The following is a 24847-nucleotide window of genomic DNA, read 5'->3' as shown; positions in this document are numbered from 1 at the left end:
AGCATCTGCACTATTTTGCATTTATAGTCATAAATGTTTAGCATTGCTTGACTGCAATCAGAATAGCCTCAAAATTGTTTCTTACATTTGTCCTGCTCTTCATCAATGGATTTAGCTTTTTTCTTTCATTGCAAGTTATAAACCTGGCTGCAAACTACTATCAGTAAAATGTATTTTACCCATTCTACAGATTTAGACAAAGACTACTTAGTTAGTTTGCTCCCATGCCTTCCAAGTAAAGATGCGGCACCAACTTTGATAAAAGGAAACCATCGTCTTCAAATATATAACTAAGCAGTTCAACAGATAGCCTTTCCTCAAATCAAAACTAGGAACTTAACAGTGCAAAGCAGGTACATTGCTGTCATGCAACTGAGCTGCTCACTCCTAGTAATTGCATATTTCATAATAGAGCTCTTGTGTAAATTCTAGACTATGTTAATTTCATTTTACTTGGATGCTTACCGTAAGACTGCAGTAAATAAAAAATGGCAGCTGCGTTTGCAATTTAAAGTTTTTGGACACTGCCAAAAATAAACCAAAAATCAAATTTTGCCATATGGGAAGTTGAACGTACAATATTCATTTATCTTTTGAGTCGTCTCTAAACATTTGAAAATTACTGTTGCTAAAGCGCTTTCTTTCACTTTTGTTAGTACTTACTGTCAATAATAATCCATGGAACTAAGTATAATATGATTGCATCTTTTAATGAATGTTTCCATATCTTTGTGGTGCAGCTTTAAAGCAGTCATAGAATGCACTATTATTACAGGCATAAGATGAAGTTCACTGAAGATTTAGTGCATGAAATTTTAGTCCCATTCTCCATCGCCATCACCATCTTGATACTCTTCCTGTGGTGGTTCCTGGAAACGGATATTTGCCAACATATCCCTCATTGCAGCCATGAGTCGGTTTACTCCCTGATTCAATTCATGTTGGACCTCTGCACCCTCACCTTCCACGTTTGGTCTCCTGTCCTCCTGAAAAACACGTTATGCCAGATGCCATCAGAAATGAATGCTTTTGATGGGAGGAATGAAATAAATTACAAAATTATCCAGTTTGGAAGTTAGATAGTATAATGCAACTTCAACCCACCCTAAAATAAATGTATAACAATCTTTTTGTAAACCTGCTAATGCTTACAATCAGGACACTAGATGACATTTCATTTGGATGTGATATTGATAACGCTCCACAAAAATAAAAGCTAAAAACTTGACAGCCTTGCTCATCTACTTCCATATTGCCAACAAAATTATTTGATCAATGAATGCCTGGCTGCACACCGAAAATAAAGTATCTTTTCAATAGCTCTTCCTTTTATAAACACATTTTTTACAGCTCCACTAAACAGAGAACAGACATTGAATTTGCTGCCTTAGTCCCTTGCATAAAGCTCAGTGTAGAAATATTGCCATGACATAGTGCCATGACACCAGGAAAATAGTAATGAAAAATTGTAAAGAACAAAGAACTTTCTACAAACAGTTTTACTCTTGTTTATAATCATTAAGAACAAGGTCACATAACTGTCCAGAACTTTTTGCACCTGTTGCAACAGAGTTCATTTGTACGATACAGAAAGAATTATATTGTTTCATATACTTTACTATAATGTTCTGGATTTAAAAACATTCACACAGTCCCTCTTCATCAGCCCTTACCTGGAGGTTAAAATTTGGCAACAAAGACCGAAAGAACAGTGACAAGGTACTTCCATCTGCTGCTTGATTTACCCTGAAAGAAAAAGATTGTTGCTCAGTAATGTCAATGTTTAGTCATAGATGATAAAGTGGAAGGTAAGCACATTAAAAATTGGACACAAGCAAGGACAAATATGACTGAAAACACACATCTGAATAAAATATCTTTATGGCCCAATTACAATATCAAAATTAATAGGTCTTCCCACAGCATTTATAGGAACTTAACCATGCAATGGTATTTTCATTCAAATACTGTTTCTCACCTCGGACCTAAATCACCGTTTTGTAAATTTATGTAACAGATGTAATTGCCTTTCGAATGATCGGCAGGATTTTAAAAATAACTTTCACTACCCTACTTGTTAAGCTGTACCAATCATGCAGTGTGAAGTAAAAATCCTGGGTGTGTCCTTTACCAATTTGTACTTTGTCCTTTGGTCTTACTTCAAGTAGTATTGATCCTTTCTATTTCACTTTGCATAAAGTACACTGCTATAGGTCTCCCTCGGTCGTAATCTTTCAAGGACAATCTTGGGATTTTCTAATCTTTCCCTATAACTCAGGCTTCCGACACGAGGAACCAGTACCATTTCTGGGAATCAGATATTTTGTATTAGGTGACCAGAATTGAATACAATATTAAAAGTGTAGTCTGACCAAAGCAGGACTCAAACTTACTGGTCTGACAATATAGCACAGCATTAACTTTATCCTTCCAAAGTGCCTCAAAAACTTCATCAAGTGCAACCGTTCTCTCTTTCCTCCTAACTTAGCAGAGAATCTGACCAATTTGATTGCCCTTCTGAAATAAAAACAGAAAATGTGGCAATAGCTCAGCAAATCTGTCAGCGTCAATGGAGAAACTGAGTTGATGTTTCAAGTTGACAATGTTTCATCAGAACCCCAAAGCCAGGCTATTTATTTAGATTAGAAATAGCAGAGGGCCCAGCACCAATTCCTGGGGTACTCCATTGAGAATATCTTCCCAGTGTGACTCAATTATCCTAATTAGTACAGTACCACATTGTCATCTTTCAATCATAGACTTTACAGTGCAGGAGGCCATTCGGCCCATCGAGTCTGCGCCGGCTCTTGGAAAGAGCACCCTATCTCCGTAACCAAGTAACCCCACCCAATCATTTTGGACACTAAGGGCAATTTATCATGGCCTATCCACCTCATCTGCACATCTTTGGACTGTGGTAGGAAACCGGGGCACCCGGAGGAAACCCACGCGGAACAGGGAGAACGTGCAGATTCCACACAGACAGTGACCCAAGCCGGGAATCGAACCTAGGACCCTGGAGCTGTGAAGCAACTGTGCTAAGCACTATGCTACCGTGCTGCCCAAATCCATTATTTATCCACCTCCAAAATATAAGGTTGTGAGACAACTTTGTGTGTGACACTTTATTCAAGGCTTTCTCCAAGCTTAAGTACACTACACCAGAGTGCTCCCAGTATAACCTTGAGATGCAACTTTCACAAAAAAGTCAATCAGAGGATGGTGAGCTGGAATCCACCGTCTTTGAACCATGCTGGCTGCCATTTACTATGAGTTTCTCGGACAGGTAGCTTTCAAATTTGTACCACTTATCTGCTGATTAGAAGGAATTGGTAGATATTGAGTCTGGAGAAGGGTGTGTAGATAGCCTGGGTCACATTGAGATCCAAAAAGACGAGGTGTTGGCCGTCTTGAAAAATATTAAGGTAGATAAGTCCCCAGGGCCTGATGGGATCTACCCCAGAATACTGAAGGAGGCTAGAGAGGAAATTGCTGAGGCCTTGACAGAAATCTTTGGATCCTCACTGTCTTCAGGTGATGTCCCGGAGGACTATAGCCAATGTTGTTCCTCTGTTTAAGAAGGGTAGCAAGGATAATCCAGGGAACTACAGGCAGGTGAGCCTTACGTCAGTGGTAGGGAAATTACTGGAGAGAATTCTTCAAGACAGGATCTACTCCCATTTGGAAGCAAATGGACGTATTAGTGAGAGGCAGCATGGTTTTGTGAAGGGGAGGTCGTGTCTCACTAACTTGATAAGAGTTTTTCGAAGAGGCCACAAAGATGATTGATGCAGGTAGGGCAGTGGATGTTGTCTATATGGACTTCAGTAAGGCCTTTGACAAGGTCCCTCATGGTAGACTAGTACAAAAGGTGAAGTCACACAGGATCAGGGTGAGCTGGCAAGGTGGATACAGAACTGGCTAGGTCATAGAAGGCAGAGAGTAGCAATGGAAGGATGTTTTCTAATTGGAGGGCTGTGACTAGTGGTGTTCCGCAGGGATCAGTGCTGGGACCTTTGCTGTTTGTAGTATATATAAATGATTTGGAGGAAAATGTAACTGGTCTGATTAGTAAGTTTGCAGACGACACAAAGGTTGGTGGAATTGCGGATAGCGATGAGGATTGTCAGAGGATACAGCAGGATTTAGATTGTTTGGAGACTTGGGCGGAGAGATGGCAGATGGAGTTTAATCCAGGCAAATGTGAGGTAATGCATTTTGGAAGGTCAAATGCAGGTAGGGAATATACAGTGAATGGTAGAACCCTCAAGAGTATTGAAAGTCAGAGAGATCTAGGTGTACAGGTCCACAGGTCACTGAAAGGGGCAACACAGGTGGAGAAAGTAGTCAAGAAGGCATACGGCATGCTTGCCTTCATTGGCCGGGGCATTGAGTATAAGAATTGGCAAGTCATGTTGCAGCTGCATAGAACCTTAATTAGGCCACACTTGGAGTATAGTGTTCAATTCTGGTCGCCACACTACCAGAAGGATGTGGAGGCCTTAGAGAGGGTGCAGAAGAGATTTACCAGAATGTTGCCTGGTATGGAGAGCATTAGCTATGAGGAGCGGTTTAATAAACTCGGTTTGTTCTCACTGGAACGACGGAGGTTGAGGGCTGACCTGATAGAGGTCTACAAAATTATGAGGGGCATAGACAGAGTGGATAGTCAGAGGCTTTTCCCCAAGGTAGAGGGGTCAATTACTCGGGGGCATAGGTTTAAGGTGCGAGGGGCAAGGTTTAGAGTAGATGCACGAGGCAAGTTTTTTTTTTTTTTTTTTTTTTTTTTTACACAGAGGGTAGTGGGTGCCTGGAACTTGCTACCGGAGGAGGTGGTGGAAGCAGGGACGATAGTGACATTTAAGGGGCATCTTGACAAATACATGAATAGGATGGGAATAGAGGGATTATGGACCCAGGAAGTGTAGAAGATTGTAGTTTAGTCAGGCAGCATGGTCGGCACGGGCTTGGAGGGCCTGTTCCTGTGCTGTACTTTTCTTTGTTCTTCTGTTCTTTGTATTATTCATCACACACTAATTGCCTTAGATACCAAAGTTTCTTCTCTCACTTTAAAAAAGGTACTACAATGGTTGGTTTCCATTTTGGATCGTAATTTTTATTAACATTTTGTAGATTTTGCTTCCAATCTCGCCCAGCACTTATCGGTGTAAGCCCCCAATCTCTGTGGATCTTTGGTTTTTAAGCTCATTTGAGATCTCCATGCAAGTAATGTCAAGTAAGTAAATGTAATTGTAGCAGCATCTATAATGGTTGATGTAATAATTTATTCTCATGAGAGTTATCAGAAGTTAATCATGTGGTATATACTGAATTATTTACACTTAGATTTCAACCACATTTACACCTTTAAAGAATCTCAGTTCTTTCTCAACCTTCTTATTCTTATTCTCTTTTTAAAGCTCTGTATTCTTCCAAGTAATTTTCCAAAATCCAAGATTTATCCTGTCATTTTTCACAACTTAGGCTGTGACATCAGGGATCAACCATCCAGCTCTTTTTTACGGCCTGTGGGGATTAAGTGTCTCTCTCAACACTAAAACAGATGCTGTCTAAGTGTGGTCTGACCAAATTACTGCATTATAACCATAGCTTTCTTCTACTGATTACTAGTGATTTGCCTACATTCTTTACCTGTATAGTTAAGCATTATCCTATAACGACTAGACATGCTGGGCATCAAACTGGCTAGGACTCAACAACACTCACTTACTTTCTTTCCTCTCACACAAACTTACACTTGTCTAAAATAAATTTAATATCCCATCATGTCAGACAGTTGCGCACTGTATAATTGTGTGTCTTCTCAAGCAATTATCGTCCCCTTCCTACTCTGGTTTGGCAGTCAATGGAAGTTTGATTAATTTGCGTGGAGCTCCTGAAAATAAGAAACAGTCCCAAAGCCAATCTATGGGGCATTCAACTCAGCACTTCTACCCCAGTTCCAACTCAATAATAAACAAGGGGCCACTACTTCCAATCCATAAGCAATTTCTTCAATCTATGCACAAATTTCACCTGGCTTTAAGCTTATGCATCCGCAGATCTTTATCAAAGTGCTATCCATAGGCCACTTGGGTATCGCCTTCTCAAATAGTTAAGCAGTTCGGTTAGGCAGAATTCTTAACTCCTGTGCCCAGATTTTATATTCTTTTCTACGTTATCATACAAGCAATCTTCAAGTCTACTCCTAAGGTGTGTGCTGTTTTCTTGCCCCAGCATTGCAGTGAGACTAGTGGGTCTTTGTCACCTTTTAAAACAAAAATAACATGAAGCTCAACTTCTTTTAATCCAGCAGGACAGTCTCAACATATTTCCACTCCCTTTTAATAACCAACTACATATCCAAAATGTGGCTGCACGGTGGCACAGTGGTTATTACTGTTGCCTCTCAGCACCAGAGACCCGGGTTCAATTCCAGCCTTGGATGACTGTGTGGAATTTGCACTTCTTAAAAGATCAACCATGATCTGATTGAATGGTGGAACATGCTCAAAAGGCTGAATAGCCTACTTCTCCTTCTAACTTAACGTCAGCCTACTTGTGACAATAAAGATTATTATAATTCCTATGTTCCTCCCCTAGACTAGATTTCCTCCCACAGTCACAAAGATGGGTAGGCTAGGTGAATTGGTCATGCTAAATTGTGCCTCATCATTCAAATAGGTTGGGGGAGGGTTATGGGGATGGGGCAGGGGAGTGGGGTGTTCTTTCAGATGTTTGTGCAGACTCAATGGGCTGAATGGCCCTCTTCGGCACTGAAGGAATTCTATGTTACTAAAATTTCATTAAGTGCCTCTTAGTACTCGTGTCTGCATTGGTCTCACCCCTACAACCCAAAAAAGATGTGCAGGGTAGGTGAACTGGCCAAGCTGAATTGCCCCTTAATTGGAAAAAAAAAATTGGATACTCTGAACTTATTTTAAAAAGTGCTCTTAGTAAAATAGGGTCATATAATCTAATCATGGATCATCTTATAATTTTCCACCTACTGAAATATCACACTTATGATTGCTTTTATGTTCTTCTGCTCATCAGATATTAACCAAATTTAGAGATGTCTGTACCAAACACACCTGGGAAGAGGTAAATAACCTTCTCCCAACCATACATTCTTCCTACAACATTACTAGCTTGTATACTCAATGCTCAAATAACATGCTGTATTTCTGATATTAATAACATTCAACAAAATTATCTGTTGTAGAAAGATGCGAAAACAGGTACAGGAAACAGACAAAGCAATATCACAAAGCTAATTTTAATGCTCATTCACGGAGAGACATTTAGTTAACTTTAACTGGAAAAAAAATGATGACCATGCCTTTCAGGTCTGGTATAAGTGACAATGCCATCTAGTGGAGGAAGTGGATCATAACCCATCACTGGCTGAGCAGTTACTTCCTGAAAAAGAATGATAAGAATCGCATTTTAATTTGCATATTTATCAAGTGTGGCGCAGTGGTTTGCTGTCCATACAAAAGTACCCATTATTAATTAGCTGACTTGGGGAATGGCAATACAGATGATCTTGCCAATGTTGTTCAAATCCAAAAAAAAGGTAACTGGGGGAGTCAATGACTTTGAAATGCTCTTCACAATAAGCTGATAGCTAACCACCAGTTTTGGTTTCTGGACAACTTAATCAGCGGTGCACAAAATCAATAACTGTCTGCTAATTCACCATTTTGCAAGCTGTGAAGAAACCGCTATCTCTCCCACACACTCCAAACCTGGAAGGTAATTGGAGTTTGACATTTTTATACTCCTTGCTCTAAAGCACCACATGGGGACAGGTAGTATTGAGGAAGCAGGGGGGCTGCAGAAATACTTGGACAGGCTAGGAGAGTGGGCAAAGAAGTGGCAGATGGAATACAATGTGGAAAAGTGTGAGGTTATGCACTTTGGAAGGAGGAATGGAGGCATAGACTATTTTTTAAATGGGGAGATGCTTAAGAAATCAGAAGCACAAAGGGACCTGGGAGCCCTTGGTCACGATTCTCTTAAGGTTCAGTCGGCATTTAGGAAGGCAAATGCAATGTTAGCATTCATGTCGAGAAGGCAAGAGTACAAGAACAGGGATGTATTTCTGAGGCTGTATAAGGTTCTGGTCAGACCCCATTTGGAGTACTGTGAGCAGTTTTGGGCCCGGTATCTAAGGAAGGATATGCTGGCCTTGGAAAAGATCCAGAGGAGTTTCACAAGAATGATCCCTGGAATGAAGAGCTTGTCATATGAGGAACGGTTGGGGACTCTGGGTCTGTACTCGTTGGAGTTTAGAAGGATGAGGGGGGATCTGATTGAAACTTACAGGATACTGCGAGGCCTGGATAGAGTGGACGTGGAGAGGATGTTGCCACTCGTAGGAAAAACTGGAACCAGAGGGCACAATCTCAGACTAAAGGGATGATCCTTTAAAACCGAGATGAGGAGGGATTTCTTCAGCCAGAGGGTGGTGAATCTGTGGAACTCTTTACCGCAGAAGGCTGTGGAGGCTAAATCACTGTCTTTAAAACAAGGCAGGAGAATGGAGATGAGAAAAATATCAGCCATGATTGAAGGCGGAGCAGACTCGATGGGCCGAGTGGCCTAATTCTGCTCCTACGTCTTATGCGCTTACATCCTGGTCAAGCAGTTAGTTTTCTATAAAATTATGAACAGAATGTTACAAGATAATTACTGGTATCAGCTGTACGTTCTAATTTGAGTCAAGAGACACAAAATTCTGTAAGACCACTCGTGTCTACCTACTCTAACTCATTGCACCTGAACATCTCTAAACTTTGAATTCCCTACCTTTAAAATGACTTTCATCTACAATCTGCAGGATTTTGCATTTCCTGACCAAATGCTTTTAAAACCAAAGCTTGGCATCACATATATTTCACTATTTATGACAGACCTATTCTTCCCGCCTACTCTTTTCAATTAGATGGTGCCCTGAAATATGAGCCAATGTTCTTTTATTTTAAATATTTATTATAATGCTATTTTTAACTTATAATAGCTCAAACAAAACAAAGGGTGCTCTTGGTAGTCTACTCATGGGTTGGAGAGTCAAAAACACAATTTAATAAATCAAAGTCCAAACTTTTCAGAGCAAGACAGAATTCATGTAATGTCAATATTACTCACGGGTGGAAGGGTTGCAATAGCTTCCTTTATCTCAGAGAGTATAATGTGGCGATAGATATTCCTCGGAACATTCTGGTACCTAATCCTTCTCCTGGATGAGGAAAAGAAACATCCACAATCTCAGATAAAGATACTGAATCTTCATAATCCAGATTGTAACATGATTAAAGTATGGCCCCATGAAAGGGTAAGCAGTAAAGGTAAGAGAACAGGACTAAGTTGCTTAGCTTATTTTTAAAGAGCTGATATAGGCATGATGGGCAGAATGGCCTCACTCTAAATTACAAAATTCCATGATTCGAAGATGCAGTCCTCTTCTACCACATGAACGCAAGAATTAGAAACAGGCATCTGGCCCCGCAGGCTTGCTCCATTTCAATAAGCTCATGGCTGATCGGAGTATGGCCTTTACTCCACTTTCATGTCTGCCCCCAACAGCCCTTGTCAGTCTAAAATCGAATTAATCCGTCTTGTGGTTCGGAGGCCCCCTGAATATTACAGGAGACTGAAGGGAAACCTATGATATACATCAGTACTTTTTAAATCTAACCTCAGCAGTATTTTTTATTTAAAAATAAAACAAATCTAATGCTGACTCTTACTTGTTAAAAGCAAGATTCAAGTCATGTCCTTATTCTTAAAAGTTAAAATAAAATGCATGCCGGAGTAATTTTTTAATTAATCAACTTACTGTGAAAACATTGGACCCTTAATTAGGACTAGTGCTTCTGGAAGTAGGATGAGGAAAAAAGGCATTCTATGTTGCTGAGTTTCAACAGCTCACTATATTTCTAATGTCTCAAGTTAATTGTACATTTTAAAAGTCAACAGGGGTCTAGGTCTTTCAAAAAAATTCAGTGGGTGATGTTATTTTAGTTAATTAACTTTTTAAAATAAAAATAGCGATAAGTATCATGTTCAAAGACAAAGAAGGGTCTCGAACATGCATACACTGTACATAATAGGGTGGAGTTTTTCCTTTAAATCATTTTTTCTCAGAACATTTTTATTTTCAGGGAACAATTAGGTTGAGGAACTGTCATGATGACATCATGCAGAATGACATTCTAGCAAAAACATTCAGGGAAAACATTTTACATAATATATTAGTGAATAATGTAAGTAGAAAAAGAGCAACTGCAGGGAACATATCCACTTAGCCAACAGAGGAAAAAACTGACCACCGTGATGAGAATGAAAGCTGACCAGTCCACATACATGCCAACCAAAATAAGCTGTATTCGAAAAGACCAAACATAGAATAAGAAAGATAAACAGCAGTGGAAAATGATGCAAGCATTTCTCTGGACATGTACAATTTGTCATGTTTTGACGATGAAAGATAAGGCCTGACAGACAGAGAGAAGAGTATGTTAAATATGATTGAACATCTACACACACAGCTGGGGGCAGATGAGGCAAACGCCCCAAAGGAAAGTGCTAATCAGAGTAAGAACCAGCTGATGTGCTGTGGACAGAATTTACAATAGGCATATTAATCAGAGTTAAGATTTAAAGGGAAATGGCATTCATCTGTCCTGCCAGGGCAAGTCGGAGCATATTTTTGTATTTCTTTATCTCTCATTTATCCACGCTGCTTTACTTACACATGTGAATACTAACATTAATTATTTTCAGAATTACAATATAATTCAAACTCTAGAAAATCAGGGGGCATTAGAACTGGTCTCTCACAGCGTCAGGATCTGAGTTCAACTCCAGTCCCTTGCCTGACTTTGTGGAGCTTGCACGTTCTCCCACTGGCTGTTTGGGTTTCCTCAAGGTTCTCCAGTTTCCTACCATTGTCCAAAAATGTGCAGGTGAGGTTGGGTTATGGGGATAGGGCAGGGAGTGGGCCTAGGTAGGGTGCTCTTTCAGAGGGTCGGGGCAGACTCTATAGGCCGAAAGGCCTCCTTCTGAAAGTAGAAATTCTATGGCTCTACGTGGTGGGGTCCTGTTAGTCAGGTTGGGTTGGGGATAGTCAATTGTATAATTGCCCAGGGGTTAGGCTAGGATCTTTCCATCCAATATTTCCAGGTAAGTAAGGTGCAAGCATTTGAAGTTTCCAACACTAACTCAAGTGCAAAGCCTCTTTTGGAGGGTTTAGGGGAACAGTGAAATTGCACATCGGCAGTTCAAACTTCCCAGGCAATTCCCATTCAGTCAGCTAGGACTTCAGAGGAGTACCGCAGCATATCCTGGGGTGTTTGTCCAATCTCCGAAGATCTTGCCCATAGTTTTATGAAGCACCTACTTGTTCTCAGACTCCTGTACAAGTGGGTCTTTTGCATCTACTCGTCTTAAAACCTCCTTCACGTTCTCTTCCAACCAAGACATGATTCTTGCATCTTTCCAGAGCATCCAGTTTCTTCCAATAAACAGTGCTACTAACTGCTTCAGTGCAATTGGCTGCCTGGAACAGGGGTTGGAGGAGTAGAGGGAGAGAGAGAAATGAAGATCACCAACAACAATATAGAATCATAGAACGCTTACAGCACAGAGGGCGACATTTGGTCTGTCATGTCCGTAATAGCTCTCTGCAAGAGCAACTTAACTAGTCTCACTCCCATGTCCTTTCCCTATAGCCCTGCAAATCTCTTTTCAGCTGCTTAGCTAAAATCTTCTGAAAGCCACGATCAAATCCACCAGAAAGTGCACAGACATCCCAGCAATGAAACCTTGACAGTCACACAACACAAAAAAAATCACAAGCTTCCCACTACAAAAGGCAGAAAAAGCATTGTTGACTTTCTTCATTATTTTAAATAATTACTGATCTTAATTTTAGCTTAGGTTTTGCAACATGCCACTATTAACACAACCTACACAGGACAGATCAAATTGCAGGTTCCCCACAATTAGGTTGGTTCACAATTTATTTTTCAGGTGACAATATTGCTAGGTCCGCTTCAATTTAGTTAATAATAGACAAATATGTAGGAAAATCAATAATGTTTCTAATACTCTCCACTTGCCTGGATGAGTGCAGGTCCAACAACACTCGAAGCTTGACATCATCCAGGACAAAATAGCCCACTTGATTGCTCCCTCTTCCACAAACATTCAAATCCTCCACCACCGACTAGTAGTGGCAACCATGTGTACTATCTACAAGATGCACTGCAGTATCTCGCCAAGGTTCTTTAGACAGCACCTTCCAAAACCACGACCGCCACCATCTGGAGGTTCCATTGCAAGTCACTCACCACCCTGACATGGAAATATATCACCATTCCTTCACTGTCGCTGGGGCAAAATCCTGGACCCACTCTAAAAGCACTGTGGGTGAACCTATACCTCAGGGACTGCAGCTCAAGAAGGCTGCTCACCACCACCTTCTGAAGGGCAACTAGGGATGGGCAATAAATGCTGGCCTAACCAGTGACGCCAATATCCCGTAAATGAATTTTAAAACACCCTCTCTTTTTGTGGATTAAAGTTACACAATTTTCTGTCAAATTAATGGTGAGACTAATGGTGCTCACCATTATTTATGCTCAAATGATTCAGCAGTCGAACCCTTTGGCAGCAAAGGAAGAAGCATTTTCTTAAACTCGATACAAGTTGTACTGTCCCATTTTCAGCTTTATGTAAACAGCACCTCTGTCTGCCTCACTGGTGAAATGCATTGAATGAGATGTTGTATATGCATAATAGATACAAACTAATTTCTCCACATAAAAGTTATGCCTCACACATTTCAGTCTAAGGACACTATAAACAACGTGACACGTGTTGATTACCACCAGTCAATCTATTTGGTACGGAAAACGAACAAACTGCAGTCTCATTTCTTCAGGTTGTACTTGCTATTTTGAAGATTTTTTTCAACTTTTTGCTTTCTTTCTCCTAATTCAATCTTTCTTTCCTCTACTTCATTTTTTCCCCCCGCTTTGATATTGAAATCACACAATCTAATTTATATTTCCTTCTTCATCCTTGCGGTTTTAATTTCACAGTCCTTTACTCTGAATGATTAAGATACAGTTGCTTGCCCTGATGGCCTTTTCCTTCACTGCATCATCAGCTCACACTTTCACCAACATATACAATTAAATTTTACTTTAGCTTTCAGCAAGGAAGTCTAGTACTTTTATGATGCCCTACCACAGCAAATTATGACTCATTATTAAGTGCTTTACACAGATGTATACCATGCACTGCAAAGAAATAGGCCATTCGGCCAACCTTTATGCTGCACACAAGCTTCCAATCAAACTCCTTTGTTTAATGTACCCTTCTGTTCCTTTCTCTCTCATGCCTATTGAGCTTTCCATGCTGGTCACCTCAACAATTCCTTGATATAGCAAGTCCTTAATCCTGACCACTCTTTCAGCAAATAAGTTTTTCCTGAGTTTCCCATTTAATGCATTTTATCACTCCAAATTTTGGCCTCCATCTATCTTATCAAAGCATTTCATAACCTTGGAAACCACTATTAGATGACCCTGAACTTAAGTCTTTTCTTGTCTGGGGAATGAGACACAATCCTGTTCAATCCTTCCCAATAGTATAATCTTTCAGTTCTGGAATCATTTTAAAGCTTCTTTGCATTTTCATCAGTACCAATACATCATTTATTTAATTTGGAGACCAGAACTGTACTCATTACTCCAAGTCTGGTCTAACCAAGGTTCAAGACAAGCTTTTTTAAAATTCCCTGTTTTTCAATTCTATCCCTCTAGAAACAAATCCCAGTGTTTTGGTTGCTGTTTTTTTTAAAAGTCTAAGCTTATTCACCTACTTTGTTTCTTTTAGGGATTGTTTCTGCACTCCTAGAACCCTCTGTGCCGCTATCCCATTTGGACACTTATTTTCCAAGGGCCTCCTTATTCTTCTAACTCAAATTGTACCCTTTATACTTATGTATTTTGAAGTTCATTTACCAATTACATGCCCATTCTACATGTTTATTATGTCTTCCTGTAATTTATCACGGACCTCTTCTATAACACCTCCACCCTCAATTTGGTTTGGCCCGTAAATGTTGAAATTGTACATTAAAGTCCAGTTTTGTTAATACCGCATCTTCATTTCAGTTTAATATTTTAAATTCTTGTTTACTTAGACTTGCCATTTTTCTTTAAACTCAAACAATGTTTCACTATCGCTAAACAATTATTTTTACCCTGACTAAATAAAGTTAACTCTGCATACACGGTAGATCATAAAATCTGGGAGTCAATGCTTTTTATAATCAGGACCACAATATCAAGCAAAGGCTTATCTGTTATTATCTAAATTCCAGCAATTTGTGTGCAAGAAAAATTGAGTGGGCAGGAAATAGACTCCAACTCATGTTGTGGACCATAAAATGCCCTTCAGTAAAATCTGGACGTATACATGTTTGACTTCTGCTTTGCTTGAAGTTTTCGTTTTAGCTATGAAGATTTTGCATTTCTTCTGTAGAAGAAATCTCTGGAACAAATTCACGTACTGTCAAATGTGATGTGTTGGTGGGTAGTTGGTCCCCTTAAAGTATGCATACATGAGACGATTAGAAGATGGCAGAAAGATCTTTTCAATCAATTTTACTTTGATGTAGTGAGTTTGGGGATTAAGGACAATATGTATGTTTGTGCAGATACACAGGATAGTGAGCTGGAGTTGTAGTTGCAGTCTCCACTGCTAGCAGGTTTCCATGTTCAAACTTCTGATCAAAGGCAATTCTATTCAGGCCATTAATTCACTTGCATAGAATTTATTATTTGGCACCTGCAGAATGTTGCCCTTCAGTAAATTACTCAAGCAGTTTCTTTCATGTCACATACCTTATTTGTACCTCCAATCCAAAATAGTTGTGAGACAACACAGCCTGGTCTGCCTGCACACCACACAGATCCAGCAATGGCATTAATACTGGAAAGGAATACAAACAATAGCTCAATGCTTTTTACACGGCATTATTTAATGGGACGATTTCTGGGCACGCTTCTTTCAGTTAATAGCTGTTCCAAGAAAAATGTAGCCCCCTTTTTCCATTATGGCAATTTATTCCTCACCCATCACAAGAGAATGAATATAAATTTAATTCGAAAATGAGCTGTTGTACGTAGGCCAAAGAACCAGTACTTAATGAAGAAATTAAATTTAAAGTCCATATACAGTTGGTACAAATAGAATGTTTGTAAGGTTATGCTTTGGAACACACTAATTTAAGATAAATGAAGAATGAAAGGGGTCATGTGACCTGCTCCGAATTTGCATCAACAGGCTTGGATGGCTTGGTTGTTAAAGGTTAACGGGAGACTCAAGTTGGTTTGCTGGGAAGATGTTCACACCTACAGACAATAGTAGAAGCATGCATGTTGATAATGGGCAGACTGTTAGTCTCATTGGTTTTATAAACAGTTAGGTTTTAAACTAATTTCAAGATAGAATGGAATTGGGAGTCTAAAGGATAGTTTATTAACATTTCTACCTGGATACATGACCCACGATTCATGTTGCCGTGGAGATATTTAGCAAGGGGAACAAGCCTTAGTAAGCTATTGTAGTATTAATAAGTCATTGTAATATTAGTGTTTTCTAAGATACCGCTGAACCAGACAGTAAAAGGTCAGTCTGCAAGAATCAGACAGCACAAGAGAGAGAGAGAGAGAGCAGAGAGATAAGGGCAGCCAGTTTCTATTGTTTAGCATGCAGAATGCGGGTGTGTTACACTCTAATTTAAGAGACAAAACACAAGGATTTAAACAAGGCTGGAAGTTTTGCTTAGCTTTGGCAAGAGGAATGAATTTCCAAGGCAACCTTCACCATTAAAGTCTGTTTGGAAATAAGTTATCCAGCTAGAAAAGAAAAAACGGGAGCTACCAGGATTAGTTCCCGTGTCCACTTAAGGGACAGAGTAAAGTATACCCATGGTGGGGGATTTTGGGCCATTTTAAACAATAAGTGATGACTTTTCCCCTGTAGTTTAGAGTGTAGGCTGCTTAGGTTATGTTTAGACAATGATGCTTTTAGTTTGTTTGTTACAGTAAAGTCTTAAAATGTTTAACCTTATCTTGTGACCCTTTCAGTCAGTCAGTAGAGATTCTAATATCTTACGTTATCGGTCTCTACAGGTATTGTAACATTAGCTTAATTTAAACTATAGTACAGGCTTTAATTGAAAAGATATTCATTGCTCTCAGTTTTCATATACAGGTACAGGTTTTTTGCCTTTCTTAATCTGTTATTTTCCAAAGCCATCAGTAGTTCTGATCGTATTAGAGACCAAAGGCCCGTTCAAAGCTGATCAAACGAAAGTCTGTGCTTTCACCCAGTTCCCTTCATTTCTAACTCGCACAATTTGTGGATGCAAATTTTGTGTCTCTCAATCAAACATGAACGAGACCTCCTCTGCAAAACTAGCCAGCTGATTATCAGACTAAATAAGCACTGAAAACACCAAAAGACTCAAATTTGGAATAAGTTAATATATTTTGCATTAATAGACATATCATTTGAACCTTATAATATCAATGGGGTGAGATCGCTTCAACAAATTCCAATTTTCACACAGTCAGTTTGCAACTTTTTAACATAAAACCAAATTACTGCGGATGCTGGAATCAAAAACAAAAACATAAAATACTGGACAATCGTAGCAGGTCTGACAGCATCTGTGGAGAGAGAAGGGGGGCTAACATTGAGTCTGGATAACTGTCAAAGCTGGAGAGAACTGGAAATAGGGTCAGATTTATACTGTTGTGGAGGGGTGTGAAGCAGTGGGGCTGGATAGGGGGCCAGTGACAGCATAGATGTCATGAAAATAAAGGCAAAAGGAATGTAAATGGGGGTGATTAAAGTTAAGAAGGATGCTGATGGTGGCACAAAGAGTTTAGAATGTGTTAATGGCAGAACAAAGGTGAGCAGTGTGTCAAAGGACAGCTGGGAACAAAGAAGATATGGCTTAAGTGGGGTAGGGGAGGGGACAATGGTGAGGGAAAAACAGATCAATTGGAAGAAATGAAAATAAATTGATAGAAATAAAAATGGGCTGAAGGTGGAGGAGAGAGTTCACAATCGGAAATTGCTGAACTCAATGTTAAGTCCAGAAGGCTGTTTCATGCCTAATCGGAAGATGAGGTGTTGTTCCTCCAGTTTGAGCTGGAACATTTCAGCAGGCAAAGGATGGACATGTGGACATGAGAGCAGAATGGCGAGTTGGAATGGCAAGCGACAGGAATGTCTGGGTCCTGCTTGTGGATGGACCAAAGGTGTTCTGCAAAGCGGTCACCCAGTCTGCGTATAGTCTCGCCAATATAGAGTAGACAGCATTGGGAGCAGCAAATGCAATAGACCAGATTGAAGGAGGTGCATGTGAAGCGCTGCCTCACTTGAAGAGAGTGGTTTAGCCTGAGATGGTGACCAGGGAGGAGGCAAAGGGGCAGGTGTTACACCTTCTGCGATTGCATGGGAAGGTGCCGTGGGAAGAGGGTGAGGTGTTGATGGAGGAGTAGACCAGGGTATCCTGGAGGCAACGGTGCCGGAGAAATGCTGACAGGGGGAGTGAGGGGAAGATGTGTTTGGTGGTGGCATCATGCTGGTTGGAGGAACTGGCAGAGGATGATTCTTTGAATGCGGAGGTTGATGGGGTGGAAAGTGAGGGCAAGGGAGACCATATCTTGTTCTGGGAGGGAGGGGAAGGGGTGAGAGCAGAGGTACAGGAGATGGGACAGGCACGGTTGAGAGTCCTGTCGGCCAGTGGGTGGGAAAGCACAATTAAGGAAGAATGAAGACATGTCAGCAGCACCATTTTTGAATATGGCATCATGGGAACAAATGCAAAGGAGACAAAGGAACTGAGAGAATGGGATGGAGACCTTACAGGATGTGGGGTGTGAAGGGCTGCAGTCGAGGTAGTTGGGGGAGTCAGTGGGTTTGTAATGTATCCACAGAAATTAGAATAGAAAGATCAAGGAAGTGTCGGAGATAGACCATGTGAAGGTGATAGAGGGGTGGAAATTGGAAGCAAAATTAATAAATCCAGTCCAAAATTTTCTGCTTTTGTTGCATCTTTTTAATGTTGTCACCTCTCATTAGTGTTCAGATTTAGCCAGCAATGCCATTCCTCTGGCTGATTGTGAAACAGCCAAGAAAGCCTGCTGGCCCTGTAACACAGCTGAGCATCTGTTTACCTCAAACCAAGGCACATCTGGATGGCATAATAATTTAATGTATTGCAATTCTAACATGCACTTTTCCAGAGCATATTTGTGCCTGCAATTTCAATCATGATTTCTTACTAAGGTGCCGAACAGAGACCTGGGCACTTCATAGAATTTACAGTGCAGAAGGAGGCCATTCGGCCCATCGAGTCTGCACCAGCTCTTGGAAAGAGCACCCTACCCAAGGTCAACACCTCCACCCTATCCCCACAACCCAGCAACCCCACCCAACGCTAAGGGCAATTTTGGCCACTAAGGGCAATTTATCACGGCCAATCCACCTAACCTGCACATCTTTGGACTGTGGGAGGAAACCGGAGCACCCGGAGGAAACACACGCACACACGGGGAGGACGTGCAGACTCCGCACAGACAGTGACCCAAGCCGGAATCGAACCTGGGACCCTGGAGCTGTGAAGCAATTGTGCTATCCACAATGTTACCATGCTGCCCTTCTATCACAAGCTGTCAGAAAATCTGAGGTTTAATCACTTCAGGTTCCCTAAAGTGCTTAGGGACATTAGAAAAGTCCAGGAAGTCTCCAGCTGCTTTCACACTCAGGCAGAAGGAAATAAGGGGAAGCATTCCCTCCATACTATCCATCAAATGAAGCAACATGTTTTACTGACGCAGGAGGAAATATTGCATTGTGCAACAATTTTTAAAAATTTACCACCAAAGAAAATCACAGAACTATCAAACTGTAGAGCTCAAGTTTCAAAATAATTCTTTTTTAAAAAGGTTGAAGATCAATTTAACAAGAAACCGCATATTCCCATTTATTAATTCACACAATGCTAGCAATATGCATTGCATAAAATAATTCCTGCCAGATATGTTCTCATGTTGACGTTGTGCCAGGTTTTATACATGCCCAGTACAAATCTTTCTGCTCACCACTTAAAGGACCAATTTTGAAAGTGACCCGAATTACTTCTGCAGTTTGTCATGTATCTTCCTTTTGTTTCTTAAATAGTGACCACATACAAGATAATTATTTTACAGTTTCTAAACAAGAAAAATAAAAAACACCCTCCTTAATGCAAGTGCTTTCTTTAACTGTCAATACATGCTTCATTTTCCTATTGGTTGGGTAACAGCAAATTTATGAAAATTATGGCAGAGAGGATTGCCACTGAACATGTTCTGAAGGGGACATCTTTAATATATAGCCATAGAAATTTTCAGCTTAAGCACAAGGTCAACACTTGACAACTTACCACTTGGAAACACAATGAGAGCATTTTGTATCAGACGCTTAGCTCGTTCCTGCTTTTGAGTGCGCTCAGTATCTGACACATCTTCTCGTTGACTAAGATGGTAATAAGCCAGTGGAACGGAGAAGGCAAAGTTAGGGAGCTGAGACAGATTCAAATGGAACTGAGGCACAGAAAAAATGAATACGGTATTACTGATAAAGCAAGACCAAACATGATAAAAAAACTACTCAATAACATTAAAACAGCTACAATTCAATATTGATAAAGCTTACTTTGAAAGGTATTTTTCCATTTTCAGAAAAATTAACTTGCTGGGAATCACATTATATTCACAGAAGGGATAAATTATTTATGTATTCATATTTTCACTGCATTAAACCAGGACAAAAATTGAATTTTATTTGTCGTGTAATCACTTGCATTCAACTTTAAGGAAGACAATGGACTATATGCTCAAAGTCCTCTAATAGCTCTGCTGCTGCATATATTGACTAGCAGTGAGTGACTCACACCCTCAAGAACAAGATGTAGAGCTTTCAGTTTCCATTCACCAATACTAACAAAAGATTACAATACCTGGGCGCAAGTTAAATCAGCAACAAAATATACCAGCTTGTTTTAGTTTCAGTGTTGCATTTAGGACACTGTTGTAGTCAGTGCAAAACTAAAGCCTTCATCTGTTTAGTACCACATTTCCCAAAATACCTCAGCTCCTGAGCTAGGATTGGGATGAAGGACTGAGAAGAGAAAATGTTAGCCAATTTTCCCATTCCGAATTCTAACAAGTCCGATGGGGTGATGACAGCGTCAAATATGGCTGTAATGTCCCATTGTGATACGAGCGCAGGAATAGCTGAACTTTTGTGAACTCTAGCACTACTCCTGTAATCCTTTCATTTATTGTGCTCACAGAGTTTGTGCTTAGCTAATCAGTGTGAGAACTCCATATTATGGCCCTGAAAGATTTCTGCTAAACGTTGGGGACAAAATGCAGAGAAATATTAAGAAAATCGTGTTGAACAAAAGAGCAGTCAGAAGTAACTAGGTGGAGCCGACTCTTCAACATGGCAACTTAGTGAGCGATCAGGCATTCGAACTGGCACTTACAAAAGGCATTACAACTGATAACTGCCAATATTATTAAAGTTATTAATGAGAAATTTGGTCTGTTGGCACAAAATATTAGTGCTTATACTATAGAGCTGCAGAATACGAGTAGGAGGCCTGACGAAGCAGAGGAGAGAATTAGCACTGTCGAAAATACAACTTCTAAGATACATTCCTTGGAAAAGCAGCAGTGTGGTACGTCAGAGCTCCTTGACGACATGGAAAACCGAGGCCGGAGGAAGAATGTCCGGATTTGTCAATTTAGAAACAAAAGGTGGGCACATTAAGTTAGAAAGGGCATATCACATCCCATCTAAGGCTTTGGGATAACGAATGACGCCAGCCCGTAATAATCCATTATCATTACTTCAGGGATCGCCAATGAGTATTGGAGGCAACTAGACACAATGGAACCTTACTCTATGATGGAGCACGGTCTCTTTTTTCAAGATTTCTCAGAGGTGATACATCAGAGACGCATGGGGTTTGAGGGAGCTAGAAGGTGCCTGAAGGCCATTGGAGTGCAATATGTCCTAATGTATCCTGCTACACTAAGGGTGACATCCGACAACTCAAGAAAGGTAATGTTCGACAATCCAGCTAAAGCCTTGGCTTTTATGAACACCATGGAAGGCAATAATTTAGAGGGACAGACTGCAGTTTACTGTATAATCTGGACTCTATCACCTGACATTATAATTCCTTCCAGATTCTGTACTGGTATTTTCTATTCTCACAGGGATGATAAGAGCAAGAGCAAACTAGAACATAATAAATAATTAATCCACACCCAAACCCCCCTGCCCTTTACCACCCCCATCCTGCCTTCCCCATTTTAACACCCCCCCATCCATTTTAACACCCCCCATTCTCTACCCCTTCAAAAAACCTACTCATCCTAGCCACCATCATATGCGCCCTGTGAACTACTTTGAACTGGATAAGGCTAAGCCCTCCGAAGAAGGCGCATTCACTCTCCTCAGGGCCTCCTCCCACATCCCGGCCTCCAGCTCTCTTTCCCCTCCCACATCCCGGCCTCCAGCTTTCTCTCCCCTCCCCCCCCCCCCAACAAGCTCCTCCTCCCATTTCCATTTTGGCTTCTCCCATCGGGGCTCCCTCCCAGTCCATTAGCTGCTTATAAATATCAGACACCTTGCCCTCACCCACTCCCTCCCTGGAGAGCACCTTATTCTGCAACCCCAAGGGTGGCAGCCCAGGAGAGGACAGCACCCGCTTCCTCACAAAGTCCAGAACCTGCAAATATCTAAATCTATTCCTGCTGGGCAAGACATATTCATCCTCCAGGTCCTCTAAAGTCGTAAAGCTGCTCCCTACATACAGGTCCCCGAACCGCTCAATCCTGCCTGTCGCCACCTCCGCAACCTTGTGTCCAGACCCCAGTGAAAATCTGTGGTTGTCACAAATTGGTGCCAGAACAAGGCACCTTCCACCCTCAGATGCTGCTTTCATTGTTCCCACACGCACAAGGCCGCCACCACCTCTTGACTTGTGGAGTGACTGGCTGGCAAGAACAGCAGAGGCCCAGTCAATAATGCCCCTAAACTTAAGAGGGCGCCTCCATCCGCCCAACACTAACCTCTCCCCCACTACCCACTTCCTAACCTCACTGCCTGCACCCGCCCCGTCAGCGACAATGGCAACACATCCCACCTTTTTAAATCCCCCTTCATCTGCTCCACCAACCGAGCCAGATTCATCTTATACAGCTGCACCCATCCCCATGCCACCTGGATGCCCAAGTACCTGAAACTCATCCCACCACCTTGAATGGCAGCTCTCCCAACTTCCTCTCCTGCCCCCTGGCCTCGATAAGAAATACCTCGCTCTTCCCCATGTTCAGCTTGTATCCAGAAAACCGGCCAAAATCCTCCAAAATGCTCATTCCACCAATGTTCCCCAGTGGATCCGAGATATACAGCAACAGGTCGCCTGCATACAACTAGACCACCCCCCCCCAAAAAAAAGCAAAGGGGAGAGCGGGCACACCCTGCAACCCAAAATACTCCGAGCTCACCCGGTTAGTCCACACGCTTGCTACCAGCGTCCTATACATCAGCCGGGCTCAATCCACAAACCCCTGCTCGAACCCAAACCGTCCTAGCACCTATCACAGATACTCCCACTCCACCCGATCAAAAGCCTTCTCTGCATTCATTGCCAATTGCCACCTCCACATCCTGCCACTCCGGGGGTATCATAATCACATTAAGTAACCTCCGCACATTCACCGACAACTGCCTCCCCTTCACAAACCCTGTCTGATCTTCGTCTGTCACCCCCGGTACACAGTCTTCAATACGTGAGGTCAGAATCTTCGACAGCAACTTGCCATCCACATTTAATAACGATATTGGGCGATAGGACCCACAGTGTTCTGGATGTTTATCTTTCTTCATTATCAGAGAAATAGACGCCTGCGATAGCATGGGTGGGGTGGAGAGAGAGCTCCCCCCTTTCCCTAGTCTCATTATACACCCTCACCAGCAAGAGGCCCCAGGTCCCCACCAAATGTTTTATAAAGCTCCACCGGGAACTTGACTGCCTGCATCGCCCCCATAATCTCCATCACGTCCACCAACCCAATGGGGGATCTGAGGCCCTCCACCAGTTCCCTCTCCACCTTGGGAAACCCCAACACCCAGCCAGGGACTCCGATTCATATAGCCTCCTGTAGAACACCTCAAATACCCCATTCACCGCCACCGGATCCAGTACCACCTTTCCCATCCCGTCCTTCATTCTTCCAATCTCGCCACCTCCTGCTTCCTAAGTTGTTGGGCCAGCATCCTACTCTCCTTCTCCCCATACTCATACACTGCCCCTCTGGCCCTCCACAACTGCCCTACTGCCTTCCCCATGGGCACCAGACCAAACTACACCTGGAGCTTCTGCCTCTCCCTCAGCAACCTTGCCACTTGGGCCTCAGAGTACCTCCTGTCCACACACAAAACTCTTCCACCAGCCTTGCCATCTCTGCACGTTCCTCCTTTTCCCTGTGCGGCAGGATCAAAATGAACTCCCCCCATATCACTGCCTTGAGCGCCTCGCATAGCATGGCAGCCGAAACCTCCCCATATCGTTACGCTCCACATACCCCAGGATAGCAGTCCTCACCTGCTCGCACATCTCCTCATTCGCTAATAACCGCATATCCAGCTTCCACTAGCCTGAGCCCCCGGGTCCACTTGCAGATTCACCCAGTTTGGCGCATGGTCTAAGACCACGATCGCCAAGTACCCCGAGTCGCCAACCCCGCCAGCAACATCTTGTCCACCACAAAGAAATCAATCCAGGAATGCACCCAGTGCACATGGGAAACGCAAGAAAACTCCTTCAGCATCAGCCTCCCAAACTTCCACGGGTCCACCTGCTTGTTTATCAGCACTGCCACCCCCCTCATCTTCATGTCCAACCCCGAATGAAAGACCTGCCCTACCCAGCCTTGTCTGATCTCCGATCTTTAGATGTGTCTCTTGTAATAAAGCCACGTCCACCTTCAAACTCCTCAGGTGCACGAACACACGCAATCGTTTGACTGGCCCATTTAGCCCTCTCACGTTCCATGTGACCAGTCTGGTTGGGGGGGTACCCCGCACCTTCTCCCTTGTCGATCAACCATGTCCTTTTTCAGGCCAGCCCCCGGCCTGTGTCACACGACCCTCCAGGCCCACCCTCATCACTCCTTTTCTTGCTGCGCCACAACAGCCACACCGTAGTCTCCCAAACTTCACCCACTTCTGAAAGCGGGCAGCCTTAACCCAGTTAATCCTGGCCCTCCTCTTCGCCAGGTCCCCACCGAGGTACACCCGTAGCTAGTTCCCTTCCCAGGCTCACCTCCTCGTCTGCCACGCCAAACTCAAAATCCTCTCTTTATCCAGGAACCGGTGGAGCTGCACCACCATCGCCCTCTGCGGCTTCCTCACCAGCACCGTGCACGCTCGGTCAACCTCCAAGGGCAGGTCGAAGGCCCTCTCCCCCATCAACCTCTCCAGCATCTTCGCTACATACATGCCAGCATCTACTCCCCCAATGTCTTCAGACATCCCCACAATTCGCAAATTCTGTCTCTGGAGCGATTCTCCAGGTCCTCCACCTTCTCCTTCAACTGCTTCTGGGTCTCCTCCGTCACACACATCTCGGCCACCAACGAGGCGAGCTGCTCCTCATGCTTCCCCCACCATTCTCCATCCCTCT

The 24847-nt window shown here is 42.3% G+C and overlaps 1 protein-coding gene across 3 annotated transcripts in view; it reads right to left on the bottom strand.

The window, feature by feature from the left end:
- Positions 1-691: 691 nt before the first annotated feature.
- Positions 692-24847, bottom strand: part of tcf25 (TCF25 ribosome quality control complex subunit) — a 51307-nt gene continuing 27151 nt past the window's right edge. For 2 of the 3 annotated variants that reach the window (XM_072518062.1, XM_072518064.1), the window contains exons 12-18: positions 19526-19685; positions 14925-15012; positions 11408-11566; positions 9154-9244; positions 7343-7422; positions 1674-1746; positions 692-986 (exon numbers count right to left, since the gene is read on the bottom strand). In XM_072518062.1, coding sequence (XP_072374163.1) covers positions 816-986; positions 1674-1746; positions 7343-7422; positions 9154-9244; positions 11408-11566; positions 14925-15012; positions 19526-19685 — 822 coding nt within the window. In that variant the 3' untranslated portion in view covers positions 692-815. Of the gene's footprint in view, positions 987-1673; positions 1747-2393; positions 2518-7342; positions 7423-9153; positions 9245-11407; positions 11567-14924; positions 15013-19525; positions 19686-24847 lie in introns of all 3 variants that reach the window. The other variant, XM_072518063.1, reaches the window with a different exon arrangement.

The sequence above is a fragment of the Scyliorhinus torazame genome, chromosome 10 (assembly GCF_047496885.1).
Source record: "Scyliorhinus torazame isolate Kashiwa2021f chromosome 10, sScyTor2.1, whole genome shotgun sequence".
NCBI classification, from domain to species: domain Eukaryota; kingdom Metazoa; phylum Chordata; class Chondrichthyes; order Carcharhiniformes; family Scyliorhinidae; genus Scyliorhinus; species Scyliorhinus torazame.
Note: the sequence above shows the minus strand (reverse complement) of the source record. Positions and strands in the feature narration are given on the sequence as shown.